Genomic DNA, 19,536 nt, shown 5'->3' on the forward strand with positions numbered 1-19,536 from the left:
TCTAGTAAGTGAGGGGATATAGAATGTAATATAAATGTAAGGATAGTTGAGACCCAATCATAGAAGTCTTCAATGCCAGGCAAAAGCCTTAGCTTGGACTTTTTGGTGGATATTTTGGGGGTAGGGGAATAACCAGACTAGGACTGTGTTCTAGGAAGATTAATCTGTCAGTGGTACTGAGGATGAATTTTGTCATCCTTAATGACATGAGTATGACTTAAACAATAAGTAGCCTAATATGCTCCCTTCTTAACACTCAGTCTGTCATCACTTAAATTGGCATGTCATGCAGACCTGACCTTTCCCTTTCATAAATGGGAACTAGACTAGACTTGTTGCATCTGAAGTTTAATGAAGTCTGGACTGTGGGCAGTGCTTTAGTACAAGAACTAAGAAAAGGGGGTAAGCCAAGCTACAGCTCTGGTATCATCCTCTGGCCTCTCCATTATGCCCAGGGATCCTGCACAATCACTTTGGCCCAGGAACTTGCACCTCCTCAATGCCTTTTGCCCCTGTGATCCCCCTTTCCTTCTGATCGGAGAGCAGAGATCTTTCCTCATAGGATCTCCCTTGGAGGAAGGTGCCATCTCTTCATTTCCCATCCAGCTGCACTCCTTGTATTTCCCCATCATGCCTTTCCCTTCCAATCCTGGTATCTTCTGTGCCCTTGAGCCTGGTTTTGTTTATTGTCTTCAAAGTAGATTCTAACTTCCTTGAGGGCAGGGGCTAACTTTGATTTTCTTTGTATCCCATTTCTTAGCACACAGACAGGCACATACTAGATACTTAATACATGTTCACTGACTAACTACAGGATATATGTAGTCCAATAGACTATTCCATGCCCCTCTCTTTTCATTTCTCTCCTCTTTCTGCCCCTCTTCTTTCTAGTTCTGTCCCTCTTTCCTTGCTCTCCTATCTTTTCCTCTTTTCTTATTTTTCCCCTCTTCTCTTTCTATTTTTTATCTAATTTATTATTATTATTATTATTATTATCTAATTCTCCTCTTCTGTTTTCTCTTGTTCTTTTATTTCATACCACTAATGATTTCTGGGCATTGGCTTGGCCACCTGCTGACACAAAAGTTTATAAGTTTGTTGATCCCCACTTTGAACCGCCATGGCTTTATGCCTTCATGTTATGAGGTGTGAGAAACAATAGCAAGGTTAAGCAGATTATTTAGCTGGTTAAATGCCAAAATCAAAGAAAAATAAATAATATATCCATAAAAATTGGAGAAAGGTATCCAATGAAGTTCCCCCAAAACCTGTCTTTAGTTTTGTTTATTCAACTTTTTTTTTTTATCAATGATTGGGCTAAGACAAAGACACCATGTGTCGAATGTATTATTTATACATGATCTGAACTATTGATTTCAGTTCTGCCACCATATTTTAGGAAGGATATTGTAAAAACCAGAGTGAGTCCTTAGGAGGGCATCCAATCTGGTAAAAAGATAGGACACCACAGCCAGATGAGGCTAAATTGAAGGAAAAAATAACTATTGGTAAATGATTAATGGCCTTCTGGAATATGCTATGTAATCCAGAGCACTATAGAGGAGTATACGTAGAAAGAACACGATAATTTTATTTAGACATATGAAAAGCTGCCATGAGAAAGAGGAAGGAGGCTTGTTGTGCTTGGGCCTGGAAGTCAGAATTAGGAGAAAAAGAGTGAAAATGGGAGAGAAAGATTTTGGCTAAATATAAAAATTTCCCTAACGGAGATGTAGCAACTTGGAAGGGGATGTTTTAGTACATAATGAGTTCTCCATCATTGGGAGTCTTCAAGCAAAGGTTGAATGAAAGAAAGGATTTCTATTCTATGAGCTCCTTTCAGTTCCAACAGTCTTTGGAAGGCTATATTTTGTCACTTTTGAATAAAGTGTTGAATTATAAATGGGAATAAATCGATACTTGCTGATTTTATTAAGTAGAGAGGGTGCAGGAACATTGTTTTTTTGAGAAATTCTGTGTTTCATAGAAAAGATGCCAAGCTGAGTTTTCTTCCTGCCTAGTTATGGCTCCATCAATAGTACAAAAAGGAACCTAAATTGGGCTCATGAATTACTGATTTGAGAACTTAAAAAAACTCAGACAAATTACTCTAGGGATTAATTTAAAAAAAAATAAACTCTAACGGAGAACAATGTATGACCATTTAGACCATTTAATCTTCCCTTCCCTCCTTTTTGAGAAGGCCATCCTACACTCTGTAAACAGCTGAAAAGGAAAATGCCTTCGATTTGACAGGGCACAATGAATCTAACACAACACGGAAATGCCAGGAGATGTGTGCGGGGGATGGCGAGAGCAGGGGGAGGAAGGCCTTCCTTCATGGGCTGGCACAGAAGAGGCCTGAATGATCTGACGTTTCCATTTCTAAATTTTCTCCTTGAATAGAGGCCATTGTGTGAGTAGGATTCCAGCAGCACTGAGAGTCCCCCAAGAGTGTTGGGATTTACTCACCCTTGTGCCAGAGGGAGCGGGAAAATATTGGGCAGAAGGCATTTTTACACTATTTGCCTGTTTTCTTCAGGGAAAATCACACGATCCAATTATCATAGGCTTTCTGACTGATGTATTATTTGTTATTTAAGTCGAAAGAGTCTTGGGAAAAGAATGATGAAAATGGGGGGGGGGAAGAAAGGACAGGTAGAAGAAACAAAGAGTTGCCACCCCAAGGGATGGACAAGGGATGGACCAACACTGAGTCAGTGGTTCTTGTCCTATATTGTTCCAAAAGGTGACCAATTATTCAATCAGCAAACCTTTCTTAAGGTCCTACTGAATACCAGGTATCAGATATATAAAGATCCAAAAAACAAAACAAAACAAAATAAAACAAAACAAAAACAACCAATCCCTGCCCTCAAGGAAAATAAGACATAGGGATCATTTAGACAGTTCTTAAATAAACATGTCACACAACAGTATTTGATAATATTCATCCATCCCTCCCTTGAGGTACTAGGCTTGGATCTGACTTCAAATTTCAGCCCTGATGCTTTGTAGTGGGGACAGCCCTGAGCATGTTTGGTCAGTTCTTCCATGGATACTCCATTACCTTCCACGACAAGAGGAAAGTGCTTTGCAGACTCCTTAGGACCAGAGAAAGGTGCATTCTCATTATTATATCATATTCCTTGTCTTATATTTTGGCTTGCTTTAATTCTCTCACAAGGAACTGTTGGTAAATGATTAATGACCTTCCAGAACACGCTACGTAATCCAGAGAGCTATAGATTCAGACCCTGCCCCCCAAAATCAATGACTAAGCCATAAGCAAATAATGGCCTAAACAGTTGACATACCGATATCATTTGTGGGGTGGTGAAGAGAGAGGGATTAGATAGGGAATTCCTAGTGAGGAAAATCCCTCTACAGATACAGGTCAGTATGTATTAAAAAATTCATGGTGGTAAAGAGCTTCCCTTGTGCACAAAGGGGGACTTTGCCCAGGGTCACAGAGCCTCCTCATTCTTCTCTATCATTAGTGTTTCCAGCAAATCATAGAGCTGAATCAGATGATTTCCCTAGAGCCTTTTCTTTAGCATTGGTAAAAGGGAGAGAGTGCTAAATTGAAAGTCAGGAGACTTAAATTTAAATCCCATTTCTACAAAACACTGTGCAGGTAATTTATTCCTCTTTGAAGGCTCTGTTTCTTCCTCTGTTCAATGAAGAGGTTGGAGTAGATAGCCTATAAGATCCCTAAGAGTCTGTAAGCTCTAAAGCCTCTGTTCTATAACAAGCATGTGCTAATAAAAATGAATATGCCCATTCTTTGCATCATTAGTCCAGATCTTCTCTAGAGAAGCATCTTCTAGTGGTTTACCCCTATAGGAAGTATTTTAGCTAAATGTAGATGATGGGGCAGGGCCAAGTCTACTAAAGAAAAAATAACTAGAAACAATGAGGGACAGGCTAATCCTGGAGTAACCACTTGTAAACCTAATCCAATAATACCTAACCCTAACACAGACAGTGAGCAGCAAAGTTGGGGTGTATCTATCTATCTATCCATCTATCTATCTAATATTCATCTATCCATCCATTCATCCATTCATCCATCCATCCATTTGTCCATCTATCCATCCTTCCATCCGTCCATTTTTTAATTACCCATCCGTCACCTATCTATCATTCATCCATTTATCATCCATCCATCCATCTATCTACGGATCTCTCCCTCCATCCATTCATTTATCTATACATTCATTTATCCATCCATTTATTTATCATCCATTCATCTATCTATCCATCACCCATCTGTCTATCTATCCATCCAGTCATCCATCCAGTCATCCATCTATTTATCATCCATTCATCCATCTATCACTCATCTATCTATCATCCATCTATCTATATATCTATCTAATCATCCATCCATCCATCCATCTACCTATCTATACATCCATCCATCCATCCATCAATTTACCTATCATCCATCCATCTATTTAATTATCATCTATCTATCTATCACATCATAGGTTTAATATTGGTAGAAACTTATTGTAGAGGTCATAAAGTTCAGCCTCTTTTTATAGATGAGGGAGGCTGAGAGAATATGTTACTTATCCACAATCTATGAAAGAAGAGAGGGATTTCAAATGCTAGAGATGGGGGTTGGCCACTAAACTTAGCTTATTTTCATATTTTGATATTGAGAAATGTAACAGTGTTGGACTTCACAAATCATTGTAATACTTCAACTCCCCTAAGAGTTTTGCATTTTCTACAGACAAGCTCATGATAAAATTACCTGATTATTATTAATAACAATCAAAACACATTCATTCAGTACCTGAAGATTAATTACGAAGTATTCAGTTACATGATTTTTAAAAATTTAAAAACCCATTATCTTTTCATTTTGGCAGCAGCAAAGTTGGTGCAGTTGGCTCCATGGCCAAGACAGAAACACATTAGGGCTTTATTATGGCTTTCAAAGAGGAAACTTACCACTGAAGGGTGGCAGGTGTTGAATGGGGTTTGGATGCTCGGTTATTTTCTTTTTCCTCATCTGTGAAAGAAAAGAGAAAAAAAATTAAGACTCAGTAGGAAAAGACAAAGAAATGGTGTGTATGTCTGCCTGTGTATTCTCCCATTTGCAATTAGAATCCTGTCATGGATGCTTCCTAGCATTGATGCAATGGGCAGAATGAAGAAGGATAACTTAAAAGATCTGAGTTTGAATCCTGGCTCTGCCTCTTTGAAGTTAAAAATTAGAGAATCCCAGACTCTCGGCCAAGGTCTCTTCATTTATAAAGAGAGAGGGTTATGTTAAAAGGCTCCAATGATCTCTTTACCTCTAGATCTATGACCCTGTGATCATCATATATACTAAGAAAGCTAATGAAGCTTACGGAAATGAAATAATGACAGATTGTAACTCACAAACATAACCAATAGGCTTCAAGAGAATTCTTTTACCCAAGTGACACAGTAAATTGTAAGCTTCTTGAAGGCAGGGATTATTTTTTTATTTTATTTTTTATCTTTTTATTTTGTTTCTTGCCTCTTTTTGTATCCCTTGTAATTAGTACAAAGTCTGGGACACAGTAGGTGCTTAATAAGTATTTATTGGAATCAGGAGGACTTTAGTTCAGACATTAGACACCTACTATATGATTAGTTAGTTAGTTAGCTAGTGAGTGGAATTTGAACTCAAGACTTCCCAATTCCACGGGCAATTAGGTGGTGCAGTGGATAGAATACTGGGCCTAGCATCAATAAGATCTGAATTCAAATCCATCTTCAGTCATTTAATCCTGATTGCCTTGCAACAACAACAAAAATTTTTTATTGATAAAAGATCAGTACAGAGAAAAACTGTCTAAATCTTTTCTTAGCTGTTTTCTACAGACTGTCCCCTCCATTTTAGAAATGAAGAAACTGAGGCACAAAGAAGTAAAAGTATCATAGATTTAGAATTGGAAGGGATCTCACAGATGCTCTGATTCAACGCTTTTGTTCTATGATGAGATAGCTCAAGTTTGGAAAGATTAAATGATTTGCTGGGGGTTATATACTAATCAGTGGAATTTGATAGTTGGGGGGGGGTGCAGTGGATAATGCCCTGGGCCTAGAGTCAGCAAGATCTGGGTTCAAACCAGACTCCCTTCCTAGCTCTGTGACCCTGGACAAGTCGCTTAACCTTATTTACCTCAGTTTCCTCATCTGCAAAATGAGCTGGAGAAGTAAATGGCAAAGCATTCCAGTATCTTTGACAAGAAAACCCCAAATGGAACACAAGTGAAATGACTGAACAACAGCAATCCTTCCACTTACATAGATCTTCACAAGCTAGCTGGAGAACAAGAATTCTCCATTCTTACTCCACACTGGTCTTCTTGCTGACTTTCCCAGCTGCCACTCCATCTCCCACCCCCAAACCTTTGCCCTGGCTGTTCCCAATGCCTGGAACACCCTGACCCCCTCACTTCTATCTCTCCAAATTCTTGATTTGTTTTGCCATCTTTTTCATTTTCCTCAAGAAAGACAAATTAGAGTGACAATGTGTCTATAGCTAGTAGACTCCTATTTCCTCTTTTCATAGTCCTGGTGACAATGGGATCTTGGCTCCCTGGGCAAAACCATTCCCTACTTTCTCATCTCCCATCTGCCCTATCCTATCACTATCCTAACCCCATCAGGTCTATCCCCGCCCATTCCATCATGCCCTGGGGAAGCCTCATTCTATCATTAGCTAACAGCCCTTCCTATCAAACCTCTCTTCTTCATCCTCCCTTTGCCTTCTCACACTTATGGATGCCTGGCTCTCACCCCTTTCCCCTAAGAGCCTGCATCTCTCTCTGCTCTCCCTAGTCCCAATCATGCCCCTGGATGCTGTTGGAGCTGATCTGCTCCTTGGTCTTCCCTGCTATTTGTAGACCCTCAATATACCTCCATCAATGAGCAAGCGCTTCTTCTTTGAGGGTCTCTCCCATCAGATCTATGACTCAAACCAAATCTTGGCTGCCATAATCCACCCATCCCTAGCTCATTCCCTCTCCTCCCTTAGGAATTCAGTACTGAGTTCACAGTCATATACACGACTTCGGGGAACTTCAATGGACACACTGATAGCACCTCAGAAAACTTGGCCTTTGGGGCACCTCAATATATTCAATGGCTTACAACTGAACGCCACCTCCACCACCCACCAAGATGGCCATGTTCCCGAATCCATCATATATAACTTGTCTACTTTTCCATAACCCAAGAGTCTTGCGATTTCCCACTTGTCCTTCCATCTGGTTCTCTGACTCTCTCCTACTAACCTTATTTTCTAGTCCCTCTTCCCCCTTCTGTTTTCCCAGGTTTGCCTCATTTTTCTCCCTTCATTATCTTGACCTTTTACTATGTTGAGTGTTTTTGAATGTACAATCTTCTTAATACAAAATATTTGTACGTGAAGATTTATTGTTAAATTATCTACTTGTACTGCTGTATCTATAATTTTGTATATTATGAAGCTTACATGCAAAAAAATGAAAGAAGAATGAGATAAAGATGAAATAATACTTCATTCTAGAGTTAGTAGGGAGCCACAGGAGTAGTAGACTACTCAGTAAGAGCAGGGGAATGACATGGTCAGACCCTTCAATTAAAAAAATGACTTTGACAGCTGTATGGAGAATTGAAAAAGGGAGAGACTGGAGCCAGGGAGAGCAATTAGTAAGGAATAGTCTAGGCCAGGAGTGATGAGGTACTTAACTAGAAGCTAAGTGTGAGTAGAGAGAAGGGGACAGATATAAGAGAGAGAGAAAGTTTGGAGAAAGAAACTGATTGAGTTGGTGGGAAGTGAGGAATTGAAGAGGATACTAAAGTCATGATCTTGAATGACTGAAAGGACAGTGGTATCCTCAATAGTATTAGAGAAGTTTGGGCAAATATTGGGTTCGGAGGCTAGGAGCCTAAGCCACCATTTTGGAGACTATGGCTACTATGAACCAATTCAACTTTACATTCTCCTTTTTTGTGATCACATTTTTTCACATCTCTGTTTATGGTGTTCCAAAGTGACCTTGGGTTACTCTCACATCCATCTTCCACCATCCACCATCTCCTGCCTTCTACCTTCCATCTTTCACCATCTTTGACCTTTTACCCATCCACCATCTTCCACCTTGGATCTTCTACCAACCAACATTTTCCACCTTCTACCTTCCATATTCCACCTTCTGCTTTCCACCATTCACATCTTCTACCTTTTACCTTCTATCAACTACCATCCATCATCCACCCTCCAACTAAAAAGACATAGAAAAAGTTTAGATACTAAAAGATAACTGAAGACATGGATGAAATGGCAAGGTCCTATAAGAATAGTTTCAGAAAAGCTAAAAAACCAGAATTAGATGAGGCTCACACTAGGTGCTAGACAATAAAAGGGTCTTCAAGTGGGTGAAGGGAAGGGAAAAATTGTCTGTGTCATGGGAAGAACTTGAGCTTTGCAATCAGACAACCTGGGTCCAAATTCACTGATAACCTGGGGCATCTTGTTATTTATTGATTATCTCTGTGCCTGTCTCTTCTGTTATCTAATGAGAGGGGAATTAGATTAGATGTCCTATAAGGTCTTGTGCAACTTTTCATCTGTAGCCCTAGGACGATCAAAGAACGACTAAGCTTGCTATTAAAAATGGGCTAACATTACACAGAGTAGGAATGGATCATTTCACTATATAGTGCATTCCCACTGATGCAGCCCAGAATAATGTTTCTCTCTTTATAGCACACTGCTGACTGGGTGAGTGTGATCTTGTGTCTCACTCACACCAAATCTTTTTTTCTTTTAATTTTTTACCTAATTAGCCCTTTTGTTTTATTTTACTTTTCTCTTTTAAAATAACAATAGCTTTTTCTTTTTCAAAATACATGCAAAGATAATTTTCAACATTCACCCTCACAAAACTTATATTCCAAATTTTTCTCCCTCCTTCTACCCTCTCAGGTCCCCTAGTTGATAAGTAATCCAATATAGGTGAAACACGTGTAATTCTTCTAAACATATTTTCAGGTTTATCATTCTGAACAAGAAAAATAAGATCAAAAAGGAGGAAAATGAAAGAAAAAACAAGCAAGCAAACAACAAGAAAAAGGTAAAGATACTATGTTGGATCACCAAATCTTTTTTTAAAATTACTATAATAATTATGGTATATGAAGTTAATGGAGTATTATTATTCTATAAGAAATGATGAACAAGCTGATTTCAGAAAAGCCTGGAAAGACTTACATGAACTGATGCTAAGTGATTCTAAGAAAAGTGAGTAGAACCAAGAGAACATTGTACACAGCAACAAGAAGATATGTGATGATCAACTGTGATCGACAGGGCTCTTTTCAACAATAAAGTGATTCAAGACAATTCCCTTGTGATGGAAAAATCTATCTGCACCCAGAGAGAGAACTATGCTGACTGAATATGGATCAAAGCATAGTATTTTTATCTTAATTGTTGTTGTTTGTTTGTTTTTATTCTCTTTTCTTCTTTCACCTTTTGAGCTGATTTTTCTTGCACAGCATGACATATATTGAAATATATTTAGAAGAATTGAACATATTTAATCTATATTGGATTGCTTGCTCTCTATAGCAGGGGGTGGGGAGATGAAAGGAAAAAGAGTTGGAACACAAGGTTTTGCAAAAGTGAATGTTGAAAACTATTTTTGCATATATTTGGTAATATAAAAGCTATTAAAATGGGGACAAAACAACAAAAAATACTCTTGTAAAAAACCCATCCTTGCTTTCTTTGAGAAGCTCACTTTTCTTCCTGTAGCAGCCCCTCTCCAAACTCCATGCCTCCTTTATCTATTATGATTTCAACTTCCTTTCACTTTCACCTTGTTCTTTATAATGATCTTCTACATTCTAGTCCAGTGGGAAATTTCATCCATGCTAGGACATGGACAGCAGCTAAACCAGAGCCCCTCTTGTCCAAATCCATGATTTTTCTTGAGTAGACTGAAGAAGTCCAATTAGGTGACAAAACTCATTGATTCCACCTCCATCACATCCTCACCACTCCATTTTCTTTACTCATACTCATTGCCACCACTCTAACTCATCATGTCTTACAGCCATTTTTCATCTCTACTACTGTAATAGCCTCCTGACTGATCTCACAGATTTTAGCTTCTCTGCTCTCCTATCCATCTTCCACACAGCTGTCAAATAACAATAATAGCAGCAATAATAACAACAAAACACCTTTACGATCTATTGATCCTGTATCTTTATCCTGTTCTAAACCCTCAATGGTTCCCTATTGTCCACATAATAAAATGCACTTGGAATTTAAGGCCAGTCACAAATTACTGGTTTCCTGTCTAATCATGTATCACATGACTTCCCTTCATATAGTTCATATTCTAACCAAAGTGGGCTACTAGATCTTCCCTGATCTTGCCTCTGTCCCAGGACCAAAATATTTATTTTACAGTCACCTGACAGTGATTCATTCTTGTTTCCTACATTTATTGATAAGTGATTCATTACCAGAAAATGGAAACAATTTTTTCTGACTCAAACAATTCATTAAGTGTGAAGGCATTGCCATCAGCAGTGATGGAGTAAGCTATTTTGGGAGGTAGTGAGTTGATCAGACTAATATGAGCTCAGAAGGCTCTACCACAAATTAAACACAAATAGTCCAGATCAGTGGTTCTCAAAGTATGATCTAGAGAATCCTGGGGATCTCTGAAACCCTTTTAGAGGGTCTACAAATTCAAAAATAGTTTTTATTTCCAATATGGTAAATGTCTATAAATATAACCCAGATAAATAAAAACGCTTTGGAGAGATCCTCAATAATTTTTAATAGGGTAAAGATACTGAAAACAAAAATTTGGGAACCACTGGTCCAGATGGACAATTGGGATGCATCCTCTAAATTTGCACATCTCATGGGGTTTTTTTGAGCTGATTCAATTTTGCTTTGCTCAGCACCTTCGCTGATGAGGACATGCCATGCTGGGTGGTCCTAGACAGTGTCTTCCATGTCACACAACTAGTGTTTATGGAAAGGAAGGCATAGTCTACCATTATAACCTACATCATAGAGATGGAAAAACCCCTCAAAACCTTGTCCAAATCTCTAGCTCAAGAGACAGGCTGATGTTTTAGAAACTTTGACTCTTCCACTATTAGCTCTGTGGCCTTAAGAAACTTGTTTTCTTTTTTCCTAAGCCTCAGCCTCTTTATTTTCCATATGAAGAAATTGAACAAGATGATTTCTAAGGTCTTTTTCAGGTCTAAGAAGTGATTTCCATTTAACAGGTAGGGAAACTGACACTAGAAAAGTGTTTCCCAAGATTATAAAGCTGGGTTAGTGGCAGAACTTTTCATGGGGAAGTGAAAAGAATGTTAAATGTAAAGCCAAAGAAATGTGGCTTCTAATTCTAGTAATGTCTTTTACTAGCTGTATGATCTCAATCTCTCTGGACCTGAGTTTCTGCTTCTGTAAAATAGGAATAAAACAGATACTCTCTCTTGTCTGTCTGTCTGTCTGTCTGCCCTCCCCCACCATCCCCATTTCTCTCCTTCTGTTGGTGCCAAGACTCTCCTGTTAGAATGTGAACTCCTGAGAACACCATTGAAAGTTACACATTAAAGTCATTATAAACTTAAAAGGAAAAGTAAGCCAAACACATAGAGATTCCTAATTTCACACATGATTCTCTGTTTCTATTCTATTTTATATATGGAAATGCTCATTTTATTTTGGTATTTATTAAATTCAGAATTTTTAACCTTTATTAATTGTTTTATTTTTCTGATTATACATGTATATTAACTTTTTAATACACATTTTTATGAATCATGTTGGGAGAGAAAAATCAGAATGAAAGGGAAAAATGACGGGAGGGGGAAAATAGAAAAAAGAAGTGAACATAGCATGTATTGATTTACATTTAATCTCTACAATTCTTTTTCTGGATGCAGATAGCATTTTCTATCCAAAGTTTATTGGAATTGCCTTGGATAAATTCAGAATTTTTAAAAAGATAATTTATTAGAAATAGAATTCAAGCTATCTGAGGATAAGTAGTGTTTCTCTTTTGTAGTCATTGTATTCTCAACATTTCAGTGACTGATACCCAGGCAACATTTGATGAGTGTTTGTACATTGACTATAAATTTGAATTAGTAATTATATAACATGTACTATGTGCCAGGTACTGTCCCAAGTGCTTTTTTTTTTCCTGAGGCAATTGGGATTAAGTGATTTGCCTAGGGTCACATAGCTAGGAAGTGTTAAGAGTCTGAGACCATATTTGAAGTCAGGTCCTTCTGATTTCAGGGCTGGTGCTCTATCCACTACACCACTTAGCTGACCCCCAAGTGCTTTTTAATCATTATCTCATTTGGTCCTTACAACAACCCTACGAGGTAGCCCCATTTTACAAGTGGAGAAATTGCATGGGTCACACAGCTAGCACAGAACTTGGGTTCCTAAGTCCCAGTTCACTATTCTTTCCATTTTACCAAATATCACTCTATGGCCATTTCATAGGGCTACTCCATTACCTGTCATGGTATTTATTGATTGGAGCTGGAAAGGATTTCAGAGAGGGGCCTATTACAACCCTTTCATTTTAAAATAATAATTATAATTATAAGAGCCAACATTTCCATAGCAGGCACTGTGCTAAATGCTTAACAATTATTTCCTTTGATCCTCACAACAACTCTGGGAGTTAAGTTCTGTTATTATTCCTGTGAAGAAACCAAAGCAAACAGGGGTTAAGTGACTTGCTAACAGTCTCACAATTAGTCCATATCTGAGACTGGATTAAATTCAGGTCCTGACTACAGGTCCCCTGCTCTATACACTGCAGCACCACTAGCAGACAGGGAGGTATCATAGCATCATAGATCTAGACCTGACAGAGATCTCAGATAATATTTAATACAATCCCTTCATTTCACGGGTGAAGAAACTTGAGTGTCAGAGAAGGAAAAATGATTGACTTGAATGTCAGAGAAGGAAAAATGATTGATCCAAAGTCACACAGTCACAGGCAATAGAGAAAGCATTCAAATTTGGATCCTGCGATTCCAAGTTTAGTGCAGCTGCAATCAGCTGCCTCCCTTACAAAGGAAATCAAAGGATAAAAGGAAAATTCGGTAGACATCATCACACTGCTATTGTTCTTCATCTCTCTGTCTTTATGTCAAGCCAAAAAGCATTTATTAAATACTTACTGTGTACCATTATAAGTACCTTTTGTAATTTGCTATTTGTATTTCCTTTCCCCAGGGTTCCAGACTAAATGATTTCTCCATCATTTTAAAAACAAATAGAACTATCTATTTGAAATCATCTGTTGCTGGTTTGTAATTAGCCACCATTAGACATATCAGAGAGCCAAGGTAGCCTAGTAAAGAGAAAGCCAGCCTTGGAGCTAAACAGACCCAGGTGATGTAATCAACTCCTAGGAATTCAGCTACCATCTCTGCTCTGTGCTGCTGCTGATGACATGATGATGATAGCTCAGAGCTACTTAACCAGTCCCATGTTCTCTCCTGATTTCCAGGCTTCTATCTCCAAGTGCATATTGGGCATTTCAAACTAGGTGTCTTGGAGACATCTTGAAGCCATCATGCCTGAAATGGAGCTCATTATCTTTTCCCCCAAACCCTCTTCCCTTCCTAACTTTCCAATTTCCATTACAAGAGCTACCATCCTCCTGGGCCCTTAGGCTAGAACCCAGTCTCTTAATTTCTCTCCTCTCCCAAATCCAATAGATCCAGTTGGTTCGGTTCCCAACATCTTCCAAATCCTTCTCATTTGCCTACATCTTTTCTCTAGACATGTCCAACCCGGTGCAGTTTCTCATAACCTCACACCTGGACTACACAGTAGCCCGATGACTGGTTTTTCTGTTTCAAGCCTCTGCTCCCTTCTCCATGTCATTTTCAACTCAGCTATCAAATTATTCTTCCTAAAATGCAGTTCTGATCATGTCACTTTCCTTTTTAATCACCATCAGTGGCCTCCTATCACCTCCTGAATCAAATATAAAATTCCCTGGCTTTCTTTCTTTCTTTCTTTTTTTGCTAAGGTAATTGGGGTTAAGTGACTTGCCCAGGGTCACACAGCTAGGAAGTGTTAAGTATCTGAGACCAAATTTGAACTCAAGTTCTCCTGACTTCAGGGCTGGTGCTAATCTCCTAGCTTTCAAAGCCCTTCCCAAACTGGCCACTTCCCACCTTTCCAGCTTTCTTCCACTTCCACACTCCTCCCTTCCCTTAATGAATTTTTCCTTCCAATGACATCAGCTTCCTGACTGTCCCTCAAATAAGACACTTGAACTCCCACCTTGGACATTTTCCCTGTTTGTGCCCCCTGCCCGGGATGCCCTCCTCCTTATCTCTGCTTCCTGGCTTTCTTGACTTCTTTCAAGTCTCAGGTATAATCCCACCTGAACCAATTTTCCATTCTAATGCATGATGGAAGTCTAGTGACTCCCTTTTACTAATTATTTCTGCTTTATCTTCAAAAGAGACCTACAGTCTTCTCACTAGAGTTTTCCTAGCTTGTAGGTCCTTCCAGACAGGGGGCTCCCCTTCTATATTCTCTAACTTCCCAAGAATTTAGACCTCAGGACATCAGAGGAGGGTTCAGATAAAGTTTCTCCTGGGGTCTGAAGGCCATCCCAACAATCTTTGGAAGGGACGTCATCCTTTGATCAGACAGTTAGGCTCTGCCATGTGAAACCAAATTGGGCACAAGAATTCTGGTTACTTACTTTCATCATTAGAAACATTCCCCAGAGAAGTGTGGCTGGAATAGCGTTTGTTTTCACTTTCATTGAGACATCTTTCAATCCAGCTCTCTGAAAAATAGAAAAATGTGTCAGCATTTATGGGGAATGGGAACCTTCTAATGTCAATGAATTATTTCACTGTGTTAAAAAAAACAAAACAAAAAAAACAACCCATAAACTTCACTATTGCCTTCTTCTAAAACTTAACCAAGATGAAAATAGGCTCCTCCCATTATAGATTCAGAGGAAGAGGTCACTGAGGAAGAGGTCACTCTGTCTAACCCCTCAGTTTCAGAGATAAATGAGACCCAGAGAAGTCAATGACTGGACCAACATTACAAAAGTGGCAAGAGACAAAATAAATTTTTGACCTCCAGAACTTTTAACTGCAAATCCAACAAGACAATCCATTCATAGGGGCAGCTGGGTGGTGCAGTGGATAGAGCAACAACCCTGAAGTCAGGAGGACCTGAGTTCAAATATGCCCTCAGACACTTAACATTTCCTAACTGTGTGACTTGGGCAAGTCACTTAATTCCTTAACAACAACAAAAATCCATTTGTTCCTAATTTACTACCCAGCTGGGGAAATTCTTGTTTTTCTTTTGTTGTTGATTTTGAAGAAGTTCCTGGATCTCAATAATAATAACAATAGCTAACATTTATATAGTACTTACTATATGCCAGGCACCCTTACCATTATTATCTCATTTGATTCTCCCAACAATCATATGAGGTAGGGGCTATTATTATCCTCATTTTATGCATGGGGAAACTGAGGCTAAGTGACTGGCTCAGGGTCACATAACTAGTTAGTATTAAAAATAGGATTTGAATTCAGGTCTTCCTGACACCAAGCCAAGCACTCTAACCACCTGGCTATCATTAATTGGAAAGCATGGTATTATGGAGTGAGCATTGGCTTTGGAGCCAGGGAGTTCTGGGTTCAAATCTCATGTCAACTACTTACTAGCTGCATCTGCCTGAACAATTTACTCAGCCACTCTGTGCCTCAGTTCCCTTGGCTATAAAATGATCAATGGTCTCTAATATCCCCTCCTGCTGCAGGGCTATGTTCCTATATAAATTTGAAAAACATCTTTCTGATACTCCAAGTACTTCAGCTCCATCAGAAATACTTCCCAGTTATAAGCAGCTTTACAATTAGGTTGTCAATTCATTTTAATTTGGATAGTTAAAATGAAATAATCCCTGCTTTCAAGGACTTTGAAAACAGGATTATTTCATTCTTCACATTTGTATCTCCAATACAGTGACTAGCACATCATAGATATTTGTTGTTGTTCACTCCTGAATGACTCTCTGAGATCCTATTTGTGGGTTGTTTTTTTTGCGGGGGGGGGGGGGGGGAATCACTGGAGTGGTTTGCCATTTTTTTTCCAGCTCATTTTTACAAATGAGGAAATTGAGACAAACAGGATGAAGTCACTTGCCCGGGGTCACACAGTCAGTGGGTATCTGTGTCTGGATTCGAACTCAGCTTTTCCTATCTCCCAGATCAGATCTCTTTCCACTGCACTATCTAGCTGCCCAAATAGGTGTTTAGTAGATGCTTATTGATTGACATTGTAGGGCTAGGGCAATCAATTCAAGAATTATCTCTTGTTTTTATATTTTGGATCTGGACTCTATTTTTTTCCAGTGCATTTGCCATATCAACTATACCTACATTCATTTGCTTAAGAGAATTAAAAAGCAAGTATGTGTGTGTGTGTGTGTGTGTGTGTGTGTGTATATATATGTATATATATATATATATAAAGAGAAAGAGAGAGAGAGAGAGATATCTACATATATCTATCTATCTATAGCTTCATGTGACCTATTTTTTTTTAAAAAAAGGAATTATTAGCTCTAATTTATAGAGGAGAAAATTGAGGTTGGGAAAGTGATAGAATTTTCTCAAGGACAAAGGGCAATGCCAGAATTTTGTATTTTAGAGTTACCACTGAAAAATAAATAATATGAACAATAACAATGTAATTAATCTGTTTTATAGGTTTAATTTTTTTTATATAGAAGATTCGTAAAGTAGTGTATACTTGTAACCCTAAGTCAAATAAGTCTATCAATCTGCAAGTATTTATTAAGTACCTGCTATGTGCCAGGCACTAGGCAATCACAACCTGGTCTAAAACAGTGCATTGTGACACATGCCCTCTTTGCTGAACAAATTTAATTAAATTGATCCCTCACCCGATAATTGTTCATCTCCTATTAACTAATAATCTGATATTTGGAGATAAGATGAGGCTGTAATTATCTAATCTATTGAATACACATACAAAGTGAAGGCAACAAAAGGTAATAATCTATGGCCGTTAATCAGATCCAAACCAAATATATGTGTCACCAAATGAAAGGACCACAGGAAAAGAGAGAAATATAGGTGCATTTCTGAAGATTTAAACAAATGGTTTTAAGACATGAAGATGAAGAGAATGTTAACTATATAATTACCCAAGTAACAAACACAGGAGTCATTTCTTAAGTAATTCTTCATCTAACTTCAGAGGTTGGCCCAAGCTTCTTAAGTTAAACAAACTCAGGTCACCATCTTCACTCACATTTAGGCCCAGTTCTTCCTTGTGATCAACAACCATTTTGCTTTGGGAGAAGAACTTGTGTGTTCTCTCCCCAGTGCCAAGGTCAAATACTACCATTGTGTGGGTTCTAAGTGTCTGAGATCTTTACATTTGTGTGGACACCATGCTTTGTTATTTTTATTGAATCCTCAAAAGCCAAAATGAAATTCTAGTCACTAGTTTGTTAAATGGTAGCACAAATAAATAAGCAAACAAACTGTCTACAGGCTGAATAAATATCTTTCATACATATAGTAGCATTATCAAATATATGTGGAGAATTTTATGATTAACAAAATACAGATTTACTCAATGCAAATAAAAAATTAGTGGAGTTAGATATAATTCATAGACTCAAAGAACCAAAGAGTTGAAAAGGAACTCAAAGTTCATCTGGTCCAACCTAGACCAAACCAAGAGAGCCTTCTGCAACCTATCCCAACAAGTATTCATCCAGACTATGTAAATCTTGGAGTAGGGGCAGCGGGAGAAAAGTAGGAAAATGATATGATGATGATGATGATATACTATAAAATGCAAGGAGATTATGGTATTTAATTCATGGATTTAGAACTATAAGGTCCTTACATGCTATCTTGTTCAACTTCCCTTACCTTATAGATGAGAATGCTGAGTCAGGTCAACAAGTATTTATTAAGCATCTACTATATACCAAACATTGTGTTAAATGCTGGGGATACAAAGAGAGACCAAAAAACAAAAAGCACCACACCAAAAATCCAATCCCTACCCTCCAGGAGCTTATAGCTTCAGAAAAATTAAGTTATTAAGAAATATAGTTCAAACTCGATTCTTATATTCTTATATTAACTCCAAAATGATCAATTAAATTAAACAACCGACAGGTACAAGGCCCTCTGCTAAGCATAGTGCGTCTTTAAGGATGATTCATTGTGAAATGAATTTTAGAGAGGAAGTGGGAAAATTCAATGACAGTTCTCTAGAATTGTGGGTCCCTTTCTTAGCCAACATTTCTAAGGAACTGGAGCTGGAGAACCATTGTTCTATCTGGTGGAAACCAGGTCTTATAGTTCCATTCTCTTCACCAAAAAATGCTGTTTTGCCCTGCTGGGGAGGGGAATAATGCAAGAGAGAAGGTTAGAGAAGGTATAAGGGAGTGGGAGTAGATATATATAGCTACCCAACCTGAGCTCCAAAATTACTCCATAAATACGGAATATTTACTTTGCATGTACTTTCTATTAACTCACATATGTATGCATTGTTTGTCCTGATAGATTGTAAGCTCCATGAGGGTGACGACTATTGTTTGGCTTCTATCTTTGATTTGCTGGTGACCATGAAAAGCAAAGTGACATAGGAGACAGGGCCAGCCTCAGAGCCAGGAAAATGTGGATTCAATTCTTAAGCATCTCTAACACATAGTGGCTATAGAGGTTAGATATCCCTTCATCTCTCAAAGCCCCCAGCAATTCTCTGGAACTATAGGCTGCGGAGTGGCTGGTAAATTTGATTGCTATAAACCACATAAACAAAAGCCCTTTGGGGTCTTTAATAATTTTGAAGAGCATAAAAGGGTTTGGAGATGAAAAAGTTTGAGAACTGCTGCTCTGTATCTGCATGCTATCACATGCCCATTCCCTGTCCCTAAATGTCAGACCTATAGAAGCTGTTTGATAAATAGTTAATGGTAGATTGATTGATTGTCCAATGCCTCTTCCAGATCAAAGACTTTATGTGAGTTGACTTTTTTTCAATATCCCTGATTCAGAATGAGATAATGACAACAGTCACGTATGAATGGTTCCGGCGTTATATAGTTAGACACAAAATATTAAAAGACCCAGAGAAAGGACTTTGGTACGTGGCTCAGATCTTCTACGAAATATGGGTAGAAATATGGACTCTATGAAGCTTATGTCCCAGACAAATCAAACACAGGAAGAGGGCTCATATGGGCAAAAACACTTATAGCAGCCTTTTGGTGGTGGCAAAATATTAGAAAATGAGGAGATGCCCTTCAATTGGAAGCTAAACAAGCTGCAAATGTGATGAAATAAGAAATGATGAACTGGCAGATTTCAGAAAGACTTGTACAAACTGATGCAAAGTGAAACAAGCAGAACCAGGAAAACATCATACACAGTATCAGCAGCACTAAG

At 38.3% G+C, this 19,536-nt stretch overlaps 1 protein-coding gene across 1 annotated transcript in view; it reads right to left on the reverse strand.

Moving 5' to 3' along the window:
* Positions 1-19,536, reverse strand: part of RFX4 (regulatory factor X4) — a 110,471-nt gene that overhangs the window by 73,392 nt on the left and 17,543 nt on the right. Inside the window, 2 exon segments of the mRNA XM_031940132.1 lie at positions 4,966-5,026; positions 14,769-14,902. Of these exon segments, the coding sequence (XP_031795992.1) occupies positions 4,966-5,026; positions 14,769-14,902 (195 nt within the window).

This window comes from Sarcophilus harrisii, chromosome 5, assembly GCF_902635505.1.
Source record: "Sarcophilus harrisii chromosome 5, mSarHar1.11, whole genome shotgun sequence".
NCBI classification, from domain to species: domain Eukaryota; kingdom Metazoa; phylum Chordata; class Mammalia; order Dasyuromorphia; family Dasyuridae; genus Sarcophilus; species Sarcophilus harrisii.